At 41.1% G+C, this 19,163-nt stretch overlaps 1 protein-coding gene across 4 annotated transcripts in view; it reads right to left on the bottom strand.

The window, feature by feature from the left end:
* The window catches only part of LOC140479591 (A disintegrin and metalloproteinase with thrombospondin motifs 12-like), a 569,904-nt gene that overhangs the window by 41,435 nt on the left and 509,306 nt on the right, over positions 1 to 19,163 (bottom strand). For all 4 annotated transcript variants that reach the window (XM_072573412.1, XM_072573420.1, XM_072573430.1 and 1 more), the window contains one exon: positions 17,817 to 17,973. In XM_072573412.1, the coding sequence (XP_072429513.1) occupies positions 17,817 to 17,973 (157 nt within the window). The remainder of the gene's footprint in view (positions 1 to 17,816; positions 17,974 to 19,163) is intronic.

The following is a 19,163-nucleotide window of genomic DNA, read 5'->3' as shown; positions in this document are numbered from 1 at the left end:
TAATAGAATTATGCTTGCTCACCCCAAAGTTCTCCCCCACTGACACCTCCAGTCACTTGCCCTGCCTTATTTCCCAAGAGTAGGTCAAGTTTTGCACCTTCTCTAGTAGGTATATCCACGTATTGAATCAGAAATTTTTCTTGTGCACACTTAACAAATTCCTCTCCATCTAAACCCTTAACACTATGGCAGTCCCAAGTCTATATCTGGAAAGTTAAAATCCCCTACCGTAACCACTCTAATATTCTTACAGATAACTGAGATCTCCTTAAAAATCTGTTTCTCAATTTCCCTCTGACTATTAGGGGGTCTGTAATATAATCCCAATAAGATGATCATCCCTTTTGTTAGAAGAAAGAGATGGACTTTGAGAACATTGGGTAATGCCTTGGTATTTTAAATCACTGGAAAACATAGGTATGATCGCAGTTTAACAGTTCATCCAAATGATGACAGCTCCAGTAATATAGCACTCCTTATCTATTGCATTCAAAAGATTGTTGAAGTTACAAAGAAATACTTCAAGCATCAAATTCTGATCAGAGAGAAGACTGCTGCTACTGAGCCACATTTGATGCCAAAAGCAGGAAAAAAGATGTTAGGAGAACATTTTTAATGTGAACAATTGTTCGAGAAAGAAGTACTGAAACAAAATCAAAGTAAAACCAATTATAGCCTTCAAATAGGGAAATTTGAAAGATGAAATTCTCCATGTAAAGTTTCCTTTCTTAGGGACATGAATTAAAGATAGATGGATGTGCTCGACTTGCCAAATTTTATAATCTGAATTTTCAATGAGAAAGGCTTCTGTACCTCAGCTCATAAATTTCTCTTCCTCGTCTGTGTGACATATGCTAACAATTTTAAAATTGGACAATATGCAGAAAGTTTGCATGGTTAAATCACACAGTGAAATAACTTTAAAGAATGATTTTAACTCATGCCTACCTTGGATCAACAATTAAACACAAAAAATGATTTAAGGAGTATTCGAAATGTTAGCACAAATTCATCAGGGTAATCATTTCTTCAACTTAGGTTAAGTAATAATTGTAGATCCTTCAACATGGAGAAAGAATGCCAAAAACTGAATTCACTGAATAAAAAAATAGCAGGCCTGGTAGCATCTGTGTAGCAAAAGCAGAATTAACACTTATGCTACCAAGAGGTGGGGGAGGATGAAGGAGGAAACAATAGCTGGAGATGGAGCCCAGAGAGATGGAAACACAGTTGGACAGACAAAGGAATGGTAAAGGTCAGCCTGGGAGAATCAATGGCTGCAAAAGGGAACAAGAGTGGCTGACAATGGAGTTGGTTGCAGTAGCAGCCCACATTAAGACAAGGTCTAACATGTGGGGGTTGGGGTAAAGACATGGGAGAAGGTGCTCAAGCTTAAAATTGTTGAACTCGATATTGAGTCCTGAAGGCTGCAGGGTCCCCAAGTCGAAAATAAGATGCTGTTCTTCCAGCTTACGCTGACCTTCGCAGGAGCACTGCAGCAAGCCTGAGATAGAGATTCTGGAGTAGAGTGGTGCTGGAAAAGCACAGCAGTTCAGGCAGCATCCGAGGAGCAGGAAAATCGAAATTTTGGGCAAAAGACCTTCATCAGGAATACAGGCAGAGTGCCTGAAGGGTGGAGAGATAAAATGAGATCGAGATGTTAGCCAGGGAACATGGTGGTATGTTGAAGTGGCAGGTAACAGGAAGCTCAGGGTCATTTTTGTGACAGAGCGTAAGTGTTTGTCAAAATGGTTGCCCAATCTGTGCTTTATCTCCTCCATGTAGGGGAGACCACATTGTGTACAGCGAACACAGTAGACAGCATTTTATTGTATACTACATGTCCACTGTAGTTTTGGCCTGTTTTGGAGAATGAATTGAATTGAATTGAATTTATTGTCACATGTCCCAAGGCAGAGTGAAAAACTTTGTCTTGCGAGTAATACAGGCAGATCCCATATTTAAGTAGCATAGATAAGTATATGATAGGTAAACAGCAGCACAAACAAAAAAAAACAGGTACAGGCGAATGTTAAGAGTTTGTGAGTCCATTTAGTATTCTAACAACAGTAGAATAGAAACTGTTATAAAACTGGCTGGTGCATCTGTTCAGGCTTCTGTACCTTTTCCCTGATGGTAGAGGTTGTAGAAAACATTGCCAGGGTGGATGGATCTTTGAGAATGCTGGTGGCCTTTCCTTGACAGCGGGCCTGGTAGATTAATTCTCTGGTTGGGAGGTTGGCCTTTGTGATTGTCCGGGCTGAGTTCACCACTCTCTGTAACTGCCTCCGATCTTGAATCGTTGCCATACCAAGTAGTGATAAATCCAGACAGAATGCTCGCGATGGCACACCTATAAATGTTGGCAAGGGTATTCACTATCATGCCAAATTTCCACAGCTGCCTGATGAAGAAGATTTGCTGTTGGGCCCCAGTGCATCACATGAAGAGTCCAAGAAAGCTTGTTGTGGATGACCACTCCCAGGAGCTTGACACTCTCCACTTGTTCCACCTCTGTGCTGTTAATGTGTAGGGGGGCATGAGTAACATCCTGCCGAAGGTCAATAATGAGTTCCTTGGTTTTCCCAGCATTGAGAGCTAGGTTGTTCTCAGTGCACCGTTTTTCCAGGTCTTCCACCTCCCATCTATAGTCTGTTCGTTGCCATCTGAGATTCGACCAATTATGGTGGTGTCATCAGCGAACTTGTAAATAACATTAGTCTGGTATTTGGCGATGCAGTCATGGGTATACTGTGAGTACAGTGGGGGGCACCAGTGTTGAGTGTTAGTGAGGATGAAATATTGTCCCCAGTCTTCACTGATTGTGGCCTGTGAGACAGGAATCTGAGGATCCAGTTGCAGAGAGTGGGGCTTAGTCCGAGATCACTAAGTTTAGTAATCAGTCTCGAGGGGATAATACTGTTGAAGGCTGAACTGTAGTGTAATAATAATTGTAGCGTAAGAATGAGCATAATAAAGTAGAGCAGATGACAAGCAATTGAAACAAACAGCTTCTCCAGGTTTAAAAACAACAAGTCATTGTTTTTGTCACCTTCACAAACTCTCCTCCCTTGACATTGGTTCCATTCCTCTTTCTGGCAAACGTCTGGTTGAGGCAGTATATCTGCAACTTCGGTTCCATGCTTTATTTTCAAAATTTTCATCCTCATTTTCAAATTCCTCTATGACCTAGCACTTCCCTTCCTCTGTGACCCTAATTCTCCAGTTCCTCAGCACTCTGAGACATGTATATCATTCTTCTTGAATATCAATCTATTAATGTGGTGTTGCAATTAGCTGCCAAGCATTGACATATCCTCACTAAACTTTTCTATTGCTATCCAACACTTGCATCTGTTTAATACTACTTAAACCTACCTATTTATCAAGTTTTAGTCATTGGTCCAGCTATTTCTTTTTGCAGCTAAGTATCAGGTTTTGTTTTGATTATGGCCCCTGTGAAGTGCCTCAGGATATTTTGTTATGTTAAAGGGTGCTATACAAATGCCAGTTGTTGTTATTCATAGTTCAGTTAAGTTTGCAATGGCGCAATGGCAGACACAACTGGCATATCAAATCCTGCATCAAGCTTCCATGTAGACATTTATTCATTTTCACAAACTGGTTTCCTTGTGTACAATGGATGAACACAGCTGTTGACATTAGCTATTTCCTCCTTAAGGAAACAATTTCACAAAGTCTCCTCCATCTAAATGTATTTCCTAATCTTTAGCCACTGTTATTTTCTGGCATGAATACAAAGATCTGTTCTGATGCAATTAAAAAGACATGGTTTGTATTCCCTGCAAGGGTGACTTCGCTGCAGGATCACTTCTTAGCATAATCTTTTTAGAAACTCAAATGTCCCAGATAATGTTTAAATTTTCAAACAACCCAAATGCATGAACGAACAGAGGCTTGCTTTCATTTTAACTAAGTTTATTTTTGTTTGGATCGACTTTATGCAATTTCGATCTCATTTCCATTGTAACTATTGCCAAAAGCAGACAAGAAGTTGAATCTTTTCATCTGGCACTCATCAGAGCGAGGCCGCAAGGAACAGCTTGGAGAAAAGGTTTTACATAGCATGAGAAGTGGGAGTTGCTTCATTGAGACATAAATGGCATGGAAATGTGGCAAGAACAGTTAACTGTCAATCTTAATTCTCAGACCAGGCAGGAAGATTCTCATTGGTTAGGGTGTTGCCATGGGGATTCAGCAACTCTTCGCTGTCTTCATAACCCCTTTGAGTTATAGGGAAGAGGCTGAATAGGCTGGGTCTTGTTCAGCATTGGAGGCTGAGGGGTGACCTTATAGAGGTGTGTAAAATCATGAGGGGCATGGGAAAGATTAGATTACATTACAGTGTGGAAACAGGCCCTTCGGCCCAACCAGTCCACACCGACCCGCCGATGCGCATCCCACCCATACCCCTACATTTACCCCTTACCTAACACTACGGGCAATTTAGCATGGCCAATTCACCTGACCTGCACATCTTTGGACTGTGGGAGGAAACCGGAGCACCCGGAGGAAACCCATGCAGACACGGGGAGAACGTGCAAACTCCACACAGTCAGTCGCCTCAGGCAGGAATTGAACCCAGGTCTCCGGCGCTGTGAGGCAGCAGTGCTAACCACTGTGCTACCGTGCCGCCCACTTTTTTGCTCTAAGTTCATCAATGTGTGCACAAAAAATTCCTTCCCTACATAATACAGGGTTCTGTGCATTTTTTTTGTGTAATTTCTAGCACGCAAAAATACATCACTGTGAGCCTGATCAATTATTAGCTTCAATGTAATTCTTAGCACAGTCTGGGTTGGTTAATAAATGATTTATTGTAGCAGAATCACATCTAGTGGTCATACTTTGCTGAAAGCACAGGCGAGCTGAGCATAAATGGCACTCCATGGACAAGGCCCGTGAAAGACCACAAATCTGTTGGTCAGCTGTCAACATGGATCAAGATTTGGCAAGGTTTCTGGGCAGCAGAGGGGGCTAGTTAGTTGCCGATGAACATATCTGGCCCCTAAACTATCACTGAAATCTGAGTTAAAAATCGCACAACACCAGGTTATAGTCCAACAGGTTTAATAGGAAGCACACTAGCTTTCGGAGCACTGCTCCTTCATCAGGTGGTTGTGGAGGACACAATTGTAAGACACAGAATTTATAGCAATAGGTTACAGTGTGATGTAACTGAAATTATACATTGAAAAATACCTTGATTGTCTGTTGAGTCTTTCATCTGTTCGAATACCATGATAATTTCACTTCTTTCATGTGTAAATCACAAAACTTTTAAAAAATGTTTCATTCTCCACAAAACTTTTTTTAAAAAACTTTCATTCTCAGAAGTTTCAAAAGTTCTCAAAACTCTCAAGATTCAAAATAAAAGTTTTGTGATTTTTTTTGTCCATTAGAAACAGATTTTCACTTATAAAAACTTTTCAATCATAACTGTTTTTTTGCCAGGTGCCAGTTTGATTCCAATTTGCCACATTCTCTTGGATCCCATAAGCTTCTAAATTACTGTCAAGTCTGCCAGGTGACATTTTGACAAAAACTTTGCGGAAATCTATGTCAACTGCATTGAATGTACTATCGACATTGATCTCTCCATGTTAACTCCTAAGAAAAAAAATCAATGTAGTTTATCACACTACATTCTCTTAACAAGTCTGTACTCAGGTCAACTGTCTTTGATGAAGCCAGGTCTGTTGAAATTATCTATCTGAACTTTTCCAATAATTTGTTCACCACTGAACTTAGGCTGACCGGCCTGTAATGAGCTAATTTATTCCTTTCTATCTCTTCAAATGATGGGATAATGTTAACAGTCATCTAGTCCTCCTTGCTTACCCTTCTGAGACATCATTTCTGAGGAAAGGCCTTAGGGGTACCATCACACCACCCATTCCAGCATTCTTCGAATTGTGCAACACCACAAATGTCTCCCAGCATTGCATTAATCACTATGGAACCCTCTCCATTCTTCTGTTTAATTTTTTAGTGCTTAGTTGGAACCATTTTGTTCAGTGCAACTTTCCATTAAAGTAGACATTGGCTCAAAGGTAGAAGACAGAGGGTGGTGGTGGAGGGTTGTTTTTCAGACTGGACACCTGTGACCAGTGGAATGCCACAAGGATTGGTGCTGGGTCCACTACTTTTAGTCATTTACATAAATGATTTGGATGTGAACATAAGAGGTATAGTTAGTAAGTTTGCAGATGACACCAAACTTGAAGGTGTGGTGGACAGCGAAGAAGTTTACCTCAGACTACAACAGGATCTGGACCAGATGGGCCAATGGGCTGAGAAGTGGCAGACGGAGTTTAATTTAGATAAATGTGAGGTGTTGCATTTTGGGAAAGCAAATCTTAGCAGGACTTATACACTTAATGGTAAGGTCCTCTTTGTTGCTGAACAAAGAGACCTTGGAGTAGAGGATTACAGCTCTTTGAAAGTAGTGTTGCAGGTAGACGTGATAGTGAAGAAGGCATTTGGTATGCTTTCCTTTATTGGTCAGAATATTGAGTATATGAGTTAGAACATAGAACATAGAACAATACAGCGCAGAACAGGTCCTTCGACCCTCGATGTTGCGCTAACCTGTGAACTATTCTCAGCTCGCCCCCCTACACTATCCCATCATCATCCAAAAGTTGAGAAGTCATGTTGTGACTGTGCAGGACATTGGTGAGGCCACTATTGGAATATTACGTGCAATTCTGGTCTCCTTCCTCTCAGAAGATGTTGTGAAACATGAAAATGTCCAGAAAAAATTTACAAGGATGTTGCCAGGGTTGGAGGATTTGAGCTTTAGGGAGAGGCTGAACAGGCTGGGGCTATTTTCCCTGCAACATCGGCAGCTGAGGGATGACCTCATAGAGGTTTATAAAATCGTGAGGGGCATTGATAGGATAAGTAGACAAAGTCTTTTCCCTGGGGTGGGGAAGTCCAGAACTAGAGGGCATAGGTTTAGGGTGAGAGGGGAAAGATATAAAAGAGACCTAAGGGGCAGCTTTTTCACACAGAGGGTGGTATGTGTATGGAATGAGCTACCACAGGAAGTGATGGAGGCTGGTACAATTGCAGCATTTTAAAGGCATCTGGACGGGTATATGAATAGGAAGGGTTTGGAAGGATATGGGCCAAGAGCTGGCAAGTGGGACTAGATTAGGTTGGGATATCTGTTTAGCATGGATGAGTTGGACCGAAGGGTCTGTTTCCATGCTGTACATCTCTATAATTCTATGACTCTGGACAGCTTGACTTTGAGTGGGGGAATACTGGATTAGTGGTGCAGGCTTTTGCCCAAAACGTCGATTTCGCTGCTCATTGGATGCTGCCTGAACTGCTGTGCTCTTCCAGCACCACTAATCCAGTATTTGGTTTTCAGCATCTGCAGTCATTGTTTTTACCTTTGAGTGGGGGAAGTCTGACTGTAGCATTTTGCTGCAAGTCACATTTAGGAGAGGAGAGGAACCTAATACCATGATCATTCAGTTATCCAGGTTCAAGCTGCAAATCACATACCTCATGACCGGATATCATAATGGAACAAAATTGTTGACTGTGTTAAACATATTAAATCAATGTACTTAGCATTGGTAACCTGATGGAACGCATTAGTATTGTTGAAAATCAATATATCACTAAGAAGAATAACAGTCCACCACTGTGATTAACCTGAGAATATTATTTTAAAAGTTTTTAAATGAGTGACTTTGTGACCAAAATGAAATGGGAACCTTTTTGGAATAGTCACAAATGGTAGATGCATACCTTGCTCTTTAGTCTGGTCTGGGGCCTTGACACTTTAGTGAAGGAACCATAGAAATGGAGCTTATCCTTAATATAACTTTTGTTTAAATTACCTTGATTGAACTGGGTTGATAATACAAACAAATTGAGAATCATGGACAGCAGAATGTATGGACATCTATTTTAACAATTCTTTATTTTATACATGTAGTGATGCAAATTAGAACATAGAATATAGAACATAGAACAATACAGCACAGAACAGGCCCTTCGGCCCATGATGTTGTGCCGAACTTCTAACCTAGATTAAGCACCCATCCATGTACCTATCCAAATGCCGCTTAAAGGTCACCAATGATTCTGACTCTACCACTCCCACGGGCAGCGCATTCCATGCCCCCACCACTCTCTGGGTAAAGAACCCACCCCTGACATCTCCCCTATACCTTCCACCCTTCACCTTAAATTTATGTCCCCTTGTAACACTCTGTTGTACCCGGGGAAAAAGTTTCTGACTGTCTACTCTATCTATTCCTCTGATCATCTTATAAACCTCTATCAAGTCACCCCTCATCCTTCGCCGTTCCAACGAGAAAAGGCCGAGAACTCTCAACCTATCCTCGTACGACCTACTCTCCATTCCAGGCAACATCCTGGTAAATCTTCTCTGCACCCTCTCCAAAGCTTCCACATCTTTGCTAAAGTGAGGCGACCAGAACTGCACACAGTACTCCAACTGTGGCCTAACCAAAGTCCTGTACAGCTGCAACATCACTTCATGACTCTTGAATTCAATCCCTCTGCTAATGAACGATAATACTCCATAGGCCTTCTTACAAACTCTATCCACCTGAGTGGCAACCTTCAAAGATCTATGTACATAGACCCCAAGATCCCTCTGTTCCTCCACCTGACTTAGAACCCTACCATTAACCCTGTATTCCGCATTCTTATTTGTTCTTCCAAAATGGACAACCTCACACTTGGCAGGGTTGAACTCCATCTGCCACTCCTCAGCCCAGCTCTGCATCATATCTAAGTCCCTCTGCAGCCGACAACAGCCCTCCTCACTGTCCACAACTCCACCTATCTTCGTATCATCTGCAAATTTACTGACCCACCCTTCGACTCCCTCATCTAAGTCATTAATCCTTGATCCTATCCGCCAAGGATTTTTCATGCCCTCTCTTAGCTCTCCTAATCCCTTTCTTCAGGTCCCTTCTGGCTATCCTGTATCCCTCCACTGCTCTGTCTGAACCCTGTTTCCTCAACCTTATGTAAGCCTCCTTCTTCCTCTTTACTAGACATTCAACCTCCCTCGTCAACCAAGGCTCCCTCACACGACCATTTCTTTCCTGCCTGATCGGTACATACATATCAAGGACACGTCGTATCTGCTCCTTGAAAAAGTTCCACATTTCCACCACATCCTTCCCTGACAGCCTATGCTCCCAACGTATGCTCCTCAAATCCTGTCTTACAGCATCATAATTTCCCTTCCCCCAATTGTAAAATCTTCCTTGTTGTGCGCACCTATCTCTCTCCATAACCAAGGTGAAAGTCACAGAATTGTGGTCACCATCACCAAAGTGTTCACCCACTAACAAGCCCACCACTTGTCCCGGTTTGTTACCAAGTACCAAACCCAATATGGTCTCCCCTCTGGTCGGACAATCTACATACTGAGTTAGAAAAGCTTCCTGGACACACTGCACAAACACCGCCCCATCCAATCTACTTGATGTAAAGAGCTTCCAATCAATATTTGGGAAGTTGAAGTCGCCCATGACTACGACCCTGTGGCTTCTGCACCTTTCCAAAATCTGTTTCCCAATCTGTTTCTCCACATCTCTGCTGCTATTGGGGGGCCTATAATAAACACCCAACAAGGTGACTGCACCTTTCCTATTTCTGACTTCAGCCCATACTACCTCCAGAGGCAGATCCCCCTCTGGCTTGGAATGTGTATTCAGATGCATTATTCCTGGAATAAATTGAAACAAAATATTGCAGATGTTGAAAATCAAAATGGAAATGGATAAAACTGAGTATTTCTGTCACATTCTGTGCTAATGAGGAAGTAGTCAAGGCTGGTACAATTGCAGCACTTAAAAGGCATCTGGATGGGTATATGGATAGGAAGGGTTTAGAGGGATATGGGCCAAGGCCTGGCAAATTGGACTAGATTAGGTTAGGCTATCTAGTCGGCATGGACAAGTTGGACCAAAGGGTCTGTTTCCCCATGCTGTACATCTCGATGTCTCTATGACACTAATGTTTGTTCAAAAATGTGATAATCAACTGAGGTACCTTTTTATTCTAAAGCAGACTTAATTAGAAGCAATTCTTTCCCCCCTCAATATCATGAACAAATGTTGCAATTCTTATCAGGTTTCTTTGGAGAAACAAAGGCTTCAAAGTGTTTTTCTGGTTGACAGCAAGTGTCCCCATTAAATTCATTCTCAACTCAAAAATGTCAAATCAGAATGAAAGCAATTGTCAACATTCACTTTGTGTATTTGGACTTGTAGGTTTTAAATTGTTGAATGAGCTGTCAAATTGATCTGCATCATATCACTTCAGTTTCCTTCAACTCTGTCAACAACCCAGAACAACAGCATCACAAATTTTTGTTCACTTACGCATGGTGCGAGGGCATCACTGGTTGGACTAGAATTTATTCCCAGTCCCTAATTGGCCTTGAGAAGGTGGAGCAGGGCTACCTTTTTGAACTGCTGCAGTCTACCTGCTGTAGTTTGACCAACAACGCCATCAGGGAAGGAATTCCAGGATTTTTACCCAGCCACAATGAAGGAACTATGATATATTTCCAGGTCAGGTAGGTGAGAAACTCAGGAGGGGAACATCAGGTGGTGGTGGTATTCCCATATATCTGCTGCCCTTGACTTTCGAGATGAGAGTGGTTGTGGGTTTGGAAGGTGCTGCTCAAGGATCTTTGGAGATTTTTTGCAGTGCATCTTGTAGACAGGACAGAGTGCTGCTACTGCATATTGGTGATGGAGGGAATGGATGCTTGTAGATGTGGTACCAATCAAACGGGCTGCTTTGGCCAAGATGGTGATAAGCTTTTTGAGGGCTGTTGGAGCTGCTCATTCAGGAAAGTGGAGAGTATTCCATCACACTCCTGATGTGGACTTTGTAGATGATGGACAGGTTTTGGGAGTCAGGAGGTTAGTTATTCAGCAAAGAATTCCTAGCCTGTGACCCATTCTAGTAACCACTGTATTTATGTGGTGGGTTTATTCAAGTTTCTTGAGAATGGTAACCTCACTGATGTTGTGGGGGATTCAGTGATTGAATGTCAAGGGGTGGTGGTTACATTGTCTCTTTCTGGAGCTGGTTATTGCTCTGTGTAAATGTTACTTGCCACTTGTCAGCCCAATCTTGGTATTTGTCCACATCATGTCACATTTCAACATGGACTGCTTCAGTAACGGAGGTGTCATAAATGCAATTGAACATTGCACAATCATCGATGAACATCCTCACTTCTGACCTTGTAGATTAGATTACTTACAGTGTGGAAACAGGCCCTTCGGCCCAACAAGTCCACACTGACCCGCCGAAGCGCAACCCACCCATACCCCTACATCTACCCCTTACCTAACACTACGGGCAATTTAGCATGGCCAATTCACCTGACCTGCACATCTTTGGAGTGTGGGAGGAAACCGGAGCACCCGGAGGAAACCCATCGCAGACACGGGGAGAATGTCCAAACTCCACACAGAGAGTCACCTGAGGCGGGAATTGAACCCGGGTCTCTGGCGCTGTGAGGCAGCAGTGCTAACCAGTGTGCCACTGTGCCGCCCATTAGTAATGGAGGTAAGGTCATTGATGAAACAGCTGAAGACAGGGGGGAGCCTAGGACACTACACTGCCCCTCTCGCTCGCTCTGTGTCTGTCCTTTCTCAGTCTCGGTGAAGCGCAGGCGCCGGAGCAACTGGCGGCGGTGGTGCTGCAACTGCTGGAGGTGGACGACAAGGACCAAGGAAATGGTTGTGGTGGGAGAAAGGAGAGGAAAAAGAAAGCTTGTGAGGACGAGCGCCAATCGATCTGAACCACTCGGAGACCGGACCCGTTAGCTCCAGAAGAAAGGAAGAAAAAGACCAGCATCGAGAGAGATCCACTGAAAATTGGAGAAAACGGCCGACCAACACCAAGAAACCGCCTTGCCATTAGCTGCGCCGACAGCCCCGTTTCCTCTCCACCTGCCGCCATGAACAACCAGGGCGGCAATGAGATCAGGTAAGAGGCCGGAGACTAGGCCCCGAAGCCTTACCTTGAGTTTGGAGACCATCAGAGTTTTCCCCTCAATGCGTGCACGGGTGGCCATTGAGATTGGTGGCATCGGTGATAGGCCACTCGAGATTTATTTAAAAAGCTTTATCTAAATACGCTGTGTATTTATTTATTTGTTTTGGTTTTGTCCTTCCCCGTTAATGCCTTGGGAAAGAGAATTTGAAAGGGATCCGGGAACAGAGGGAGGAGGATAATGGCGCTTGGTGAAGGTCAATGTCCAGGCGGGAGACAGGAATTTTTATTCTCTCTTCACTGCCTGAGTTCAATGCGTCATCTCTCTCCGAGGGTTTAACCTGATTTTAATTCATTCACTTATTGTGCCCACGAGTGTTCTCCCATTTATTTCGCACAAATTGTAAAAATTCCCCTCTTCCATTCTTTTTCTGATTTTGGGGGGAGGGAGAAGCATGGCAAAGGGGGTACAAGTCCAAATCCTCTGCACGTGTAAATCAAACACAGATCAAACCCTCTTCTTCTTCAAAAAAAATCCCTTTCTTTATGGCTTATTTTCTCCTCTTAGAAACACCAGTTAGTAGCTGATTTTTTTTTTGCGGAAATAGAAAATGTTTCAAAGCTACTTCACCACGTGCTATACACCATGTGGATGTGATTAGTTATCGGTTCTGAAGGAGGGTCCCTGGACCCAAAATGTTAACTCTTGTTTTCTCTGTGCAGATGCTACTCGACCTGCTGAGTTTTTCCAGCATTCACAATTCTTCTGTTTTTTTTGGATGTTAGTGTTTTTCCACGCATGTACCCGGGGGATAAACAAAAGTCCTCTCGAAAAGAAAGTCATGATTTGGAGATGCTGGTGTTGGACAGGGGTGTACAAAGTTAAAAATCACACAACACCAGGTTATAGTCCAACAGGTTTACTTGGAAGCACTAGCTTTCAGAGTGCTGCTTCTTCATCAGGTGATCGTGAAAAGAAAATGTTAAATTTGTTTCTGTTGCAATAAAGCTGAACTTCTGATTCCTGTTGACCTACTAGTTAAGACTTCTAGTCGATGATTGCTCATGTTAATTATTTTTTTGTTGTCTGGTAATGTCGTCTTTTGCAACTTAAGATTCAAACAACTTGAGGCATATACTGTCTCCTCCCTTAAGGTTATTTTGTTTTCAAATCAATGAAAAATTAATATTAAACGTTTGAAAGTGGCCCTTCATTCTGGTACATGTGCTGCCCAAAATAAATGATGGACGCTACTGGGCAGTTTAACATAGCCAGTCCACCTAACCTGCTTATCTTTGAATTGTGGGGTGAAGCTGGAGCACCCAGCAGCAAACCACTCAAAACATGGCAAACTCCACACAGTCATTCCAAGGCTGGAATCGAACCCAGGTCCCTGGTGCTGTGAAGGAGCATTATTAACCATTGTGCCACCCTACACAAACTAACCAAAGCAATGTAATGTAGATCTTCAACAGAAAATGTTTCAAGGTTATGGAATCTGGAGAGAAGCATAGTTGAATGTATCATTCCAGTGAACTTTCGACAGCGTCGGTATAAGTTTGAGATGGATCAGATTTGAGGCAAGGGAATGGAGGAAAGAACGAATGGGCTAGAAAACAGGTGGCATTAAATGTGCAAGGCAAAATAGTCTGTGGAAATCTCTTTGACACAAACTTCACTGTACAAGTAGCTGTTAAAGTTGCACTTGTTGCAAAAGCAAATCAACTGTAATGGATATTGCTCACTGATATGAAAAAGGTAGCATATGGACCAGCGGCAGTGCAATAAGCATGGTGGCAAAAATAAGTATTAACTTTTCTAAGAAAGTTGCACCTATTTAGCACCTTCAACTTACTGAACAAGTTACTTAACATGGGTGTTATCAATCAAAATGTAAGACTGCATCTTGTAAGAAGGTGAAAATGGCGGATAGGTTGCTCAGAGTCAGATATTGAGTACCTTAAAGGAGAAAAGTTAAGAAATAGATTTAGGAACTTAAGGTGTGGTAGGTAGTGCAATTAAAATTGGGTATTATTGAAAATGTCAGAAGCATCAACACCTGTGGAGTGAGGAGATTGAAAGGATGACCCAAGCTATGGAAGGGATTTGAAAGCATGGATGTTCTTTAAAGGGTGCCATAGTTGGCGAGTATGGATGATTGCACCCTGCATGCTAAGATAAAGAAAGGAGAGTTTTAGATGGAAGTTATAGAGGGATAAAGAGAAGCCAGCCAAAAGTGTATTTGGAGTAGAGGATATAAAGTTAAGAATGAAGGTTCAGTAATAGATGCTTATCTTAGTTTCATGAGGCGTCAGTAGTGGCTAATGGAGTAGAGTTTGAGACAGTGGTCTCAAGATCTCTGTAGGTTTGAAATAATGAAATTCTAGAGCTGTTGATGGATTTAACTACAGGATTAAGAACGACAAATTGACTTCTATGGATCATTGAGTGATAGGAGGATCGATGTGGACCCAGTGGGCCGAATGGCCTGTTTCCACACTAGGGATTCTTAGATATAACTACCATGAGGAACTCCTGCAGAGATGTCCTAGACCTGAGATGACTGATCTCTAACAACCACAGCCTCTGTGCCATGTATGACTCTAACTATCAGAATGTGTGCCTCTTGACACCCATTGATTCCAGTTTGTCTAGGGATCCTTGATGCCACACTTGGTTGTATATGGCCTTGATATCAAAAGGCTGTTACTCTCAACTCCACTCGAGAAATCAGCTCTTTTGTCCATTTTTCAATAAAGGTTGTAATGAAGTCAGGAGCTGAGTAGTCCTAGAAGAACATTCTAAAACAATTTTAGAGATTTTTTTTAAACGGTGCATGTTGCACATTCCAATCATTGTCAAGCCCATCTGTCTCTAACTGTTTACACTATTTTTCTGAAAACAAAGAATGCCAGTACAAAGAAAGCTCAAATGTGGATAGTCAACATCATTATCAGGAATACACAATCAGTTTCCATTATTGTTCACTTGCAATCTTTAGATGTAGAATACTTCATATAAAGCTTAGCATACAAAGAAATTCAAATGTATTCAAGCCATGATATTTCTTATGAAACACAAATGCACTTGCTCAAATTGCTCCGAACATCATTATAGATCTAGGGTGCTTGCAGAGCAGAAAGCATCACTCTTGCCTTTGTGTGCTACAATTAGCTTCTGCCTTTTATTTTATAAAGATACAAAGATCACCATTTCCAGTGGAAACAACTTGTGTGAAGAAATATCTGCCATTTGATTTCCAACTTTCTTCAGAATAATTCTGAATCAATTACTGTTTATCATTTAACTCAAGGAATGGAGAACAGTGTGCCAATTGACTAATTTATTTGACAATACTGAAATATTTGCAAGTACATTAAAACAAAAGGTGACTATCAATATCATTTGCAATGTTATAATTCCTTTATTTTCCTAGTTTAAACTTTGAAAGACTTAACCTAAACTATTACCTATTCCTTTATTTTTCTATTAATCTATGAAGTAATGGTTAACTTTTTAACTCTTGTTTCTCTTTGTACAAGCCCCTTTTTTGCACCTTGGTACCGAAGATGGCGATGTTATATTCTTTTCACTGTACTCCTGTACTTCTGTACTTGAGTACACATGACAATAAAATCTAAAGTATAAAAAAACTAAAATCAAATTGGAAATTAGGAAATGGCAGATTTCTTAAAGAGTCATTTTGTATTAATGTGCACAATACAGGATGAGGATTAAAAAGCCAGACATAAGGAAACATAAAATAAATCAAGCAAAGGAATTAACTAGATTCAATATAAAGAAATAGTTATGGAGAAACAGATGATTCTCCATAACAGATTATTAAATTGTTAATACATTAATCATAGAATTCAACAGTCTAGATTCATGAATTGTTCCCTATCGGTAACAAACTAGCAACTTCACTTCACTATTTAAGGATAATAGAAAAAAAAATTATAGCTCTATTCTTTTACACATTAGTTAATTTAGACAGAAGTATGTTCATGGTCTTAGACAGCAATTGTGAGCTTTACTGTCTAGAAAGATAAAGGCAGAAGGCACAAGAAAATAATTGAATCATAGAATTCCCACAGTATGGAAGCAGGCCATTGAGCCCATCATGTCCACATCAACCCTCTGAACAGCATCCTACCCAGACCTAACCATCTACCTTATTGCTGTAACTGCACATTTCCCATGGCTAATCCACTCAACCTACACATCCCCAGACGTTATGGGCCATTTAGCATTGCCAAACCACCTAATCACATTACCACATTCAAATCACACACCACCTTCACTTTGCTGTTGTTTCTTCGACATTGCTGGGTTAAAGTCCTGGCATTCCATACATAGCTACATTATGGAAATAACTTCATCATTTCAGTTTCAGAGGTTCAAGAAGATAGTTTACAACTGGATGGTCAATAAATGCTGGTCTTGCCAACAATACTCACATCCCATTGAAGTATAATTAAAGCCAACATAATTCACATTATGTCAGCATCTCCAACCATGTGCTCTCCTTTTAAGAGATGCAGGTTATCTTTAAACAGTGACGGCAATATGGTCCTGCTGCCATGTGTAATGAATGAGTAATGTGGTTAGCAATAACTATATGCAGAAATCATAATAACAGGCAGCACAAGGATGCTGTGCTCTTTTGATCACAGTGAACAGGCACAGAGTATCTAAGTGTTACAATATCACACCAGTTTTTTGGAGGTGAACCAGTTTATCCAACACTAAATCCACATTAAAGCACAGCCTTTAATCTTGTTCATTTTGTCTCTGTAATAAAACCTTGTTAAGTATGGAAAGGTGTAAGACTCTCAAAATACAAATCCCCATACTGTAGCACCTGTCAGAATACCAAGTAAAACGTCTCAGAACTCCATAAAACCTGACAGCAAGCTATGATTGGGTAACTTCTTCAAGATGTTTGACTAATAATTTCATAGGAATTTAGGCTAACATTATAATTCAAGTGAATGATACCATTCCCGTTTTGCTAAAAGTGGATATCTTTTTGGCATGGAGCTTTGAGGAGTGAGAGACATGCAAAACTGAGAACACAAGTAGTATTTTGTAAAGTTCAAAGAAATTATCAGATTTTTACTTAAGGTTGAGTCCCTCATTATTACAAGTACTCACCTGAGGTCAAATGTTAACACAAGCCATTCTACAAATATTTATCTGATAGTACAGGACTCGAGTATTGCTGAAAAAAAAACACATTTTGCAAAGACTTCACCTAGCACTCATCAGGACATTTGCAAAAATACCAATGAATAGGGGAACAACACTTTAATTTACATGAGCAGACCACACTGATAGGTTGACAAGTGGCCTCTGATTGGTAGCAGCCTGGCCATGGAGAATTTACCGATATGATGATGACTAACAGCTATTTATCAAGCAGATTTACTCTGGTATTGTCCTGAGGAACAATTTAGAAAATAGCTATCACCTATTTTATCCAGTCGAAATAGGCATGCTGTGCATTTGCAATATTTTGTCTGAAAATACAGGGCCCTGTGTATTATTATGTGTAGCTTCCAGTACAGGCAGATGAACCACACTGAGTGCCTGACTGACAATCCTAATTTGGTTGTCAGTGTAATTCTTATCACTTCAGGTTAATGCCTCAGAGGGAAGTTAATCTCTGCCAAGCATCTTGAATGCTAAAATTCTGTAAATTGCACCATTATGTTCTACCATCAGTCTAACACTTAATGTCACAACAAATCTAGACTCTATATTTTCTTACCGTTTCTGTTCATACACTGCTGAGTGTTGCACCTCTGTATCTTACTTGGGGGTGGCTTCATTTCACAAATGCTGCTGTCTTCCTCTGTCTTATTAGTTTCCAAGTTCATACATCTCACCACCTGTTGCTGTAAGCCTCCTCCGCAGGATGCAGAGCACTACATTATCAGAACAAATATTTTAGAGAATGTAACAGTGTAGTATAAACACATATTTTATATTCATTGACATAATAGAAGCTAACATCGTGCTTGTTAAAAAAAACAGTTGTCTCGCTGAAAGGAACATATTGATAATACAAGTTTGTGTTCTAGGTTTAAGCAGCTATGAAATGAAAGTGAGTGTAAGCCAAGTGTATGTCTTTATTAGTAAAACTTTTAAAAAAATATATGTCTGACAATTTGATATGTGGATTTTGATGTCCCAGATTCTTCCACACCCATTATGCAAGTCAGGAATTAAAAGCCAATTTGGTAAATGCCTTTCTTTTAACATAGCAGCCATATGCCAAAGTCCACTATTATACAGTGCCATGTGATATTTTTGACTTGTCCACCCTCCTCCAACACTGGCACCTCCACATCTACCATCCTTTGTGTGTAGAAGTGCTTTTTAACATCTATCCTGAATAGTCTGGCCTAATTCTCAAACTATGCCCTTAGTTTGAGAATCTCAAATTTATCTTTATTGACCTTGATTTTAAATGTTACACAAACAGGCCTAGTTGTATAATCTCTTCTCCTAACTTATCTCCTGGAATACAGATGCCATTCCCTCCAAGGCCAAGATATCCTTCCTTAGGTGCACTGCTCATGGTACTCCTCGTGGGCTCTAGACTAATAATCTGAAAGACCAAGCTAACACTCTGAGGACATTCATTTAAATCTCACCAAGGCAGATGGGGAAATTTGAATTCAATAAACAGCTGGAATTAAAAGATAGTCTAATGTTGACCATTGTCGTAAAAACCCAAGTGATTCACTAATTTTCAGAGAAAGAAATCTGACATCACTACCTGATCTAAGCCCTTTATCAGGAAAAGGGCTTATGCCGAAAACGTCATAAAACGATTCTCCTGCTCCTTGGATGCTGCCTGACCTGCTGTGTTTTTCCAGCTGCATACTCTCGACTCTGATCGCCAGCATCTGCAGTCCTCACTTTCTCCATTATTACCTGGTCTGGCCTACATATGACTGCAGATACACTGCAATGTGAATGACTCTTAGCTCCACTCTCACTGAGTTCAAAGAACAATTGGGAATATGCAATGAATGCTAACACAGATCGTCATGTCTATATCCCGTGAAGGAATTAAAAAGGAAAACTTCTGGAAAAGTGTTGAAAAATC

Source organism: Chiloscyllium punctatum, chromosome 1, assembly GCF_047496795.1.
Source record: "Chiloscyllium punctatum isolate Juve2018m chromosome 1, sChiPun1.3, whole genome shotgun sequence".
Taxonomy (NCBI): Eukaryota; Metazoa; Chordata; class Chondrichthyes; order Orectolobiformes; family Hemiscylliidae; genus Chiloscyllium; species Chiloscyllium punctatum.
Note: the sequence above shows the minus strand (reverse complement) of the source record. Positions and strands in the feature narration are given on the sequence as shown.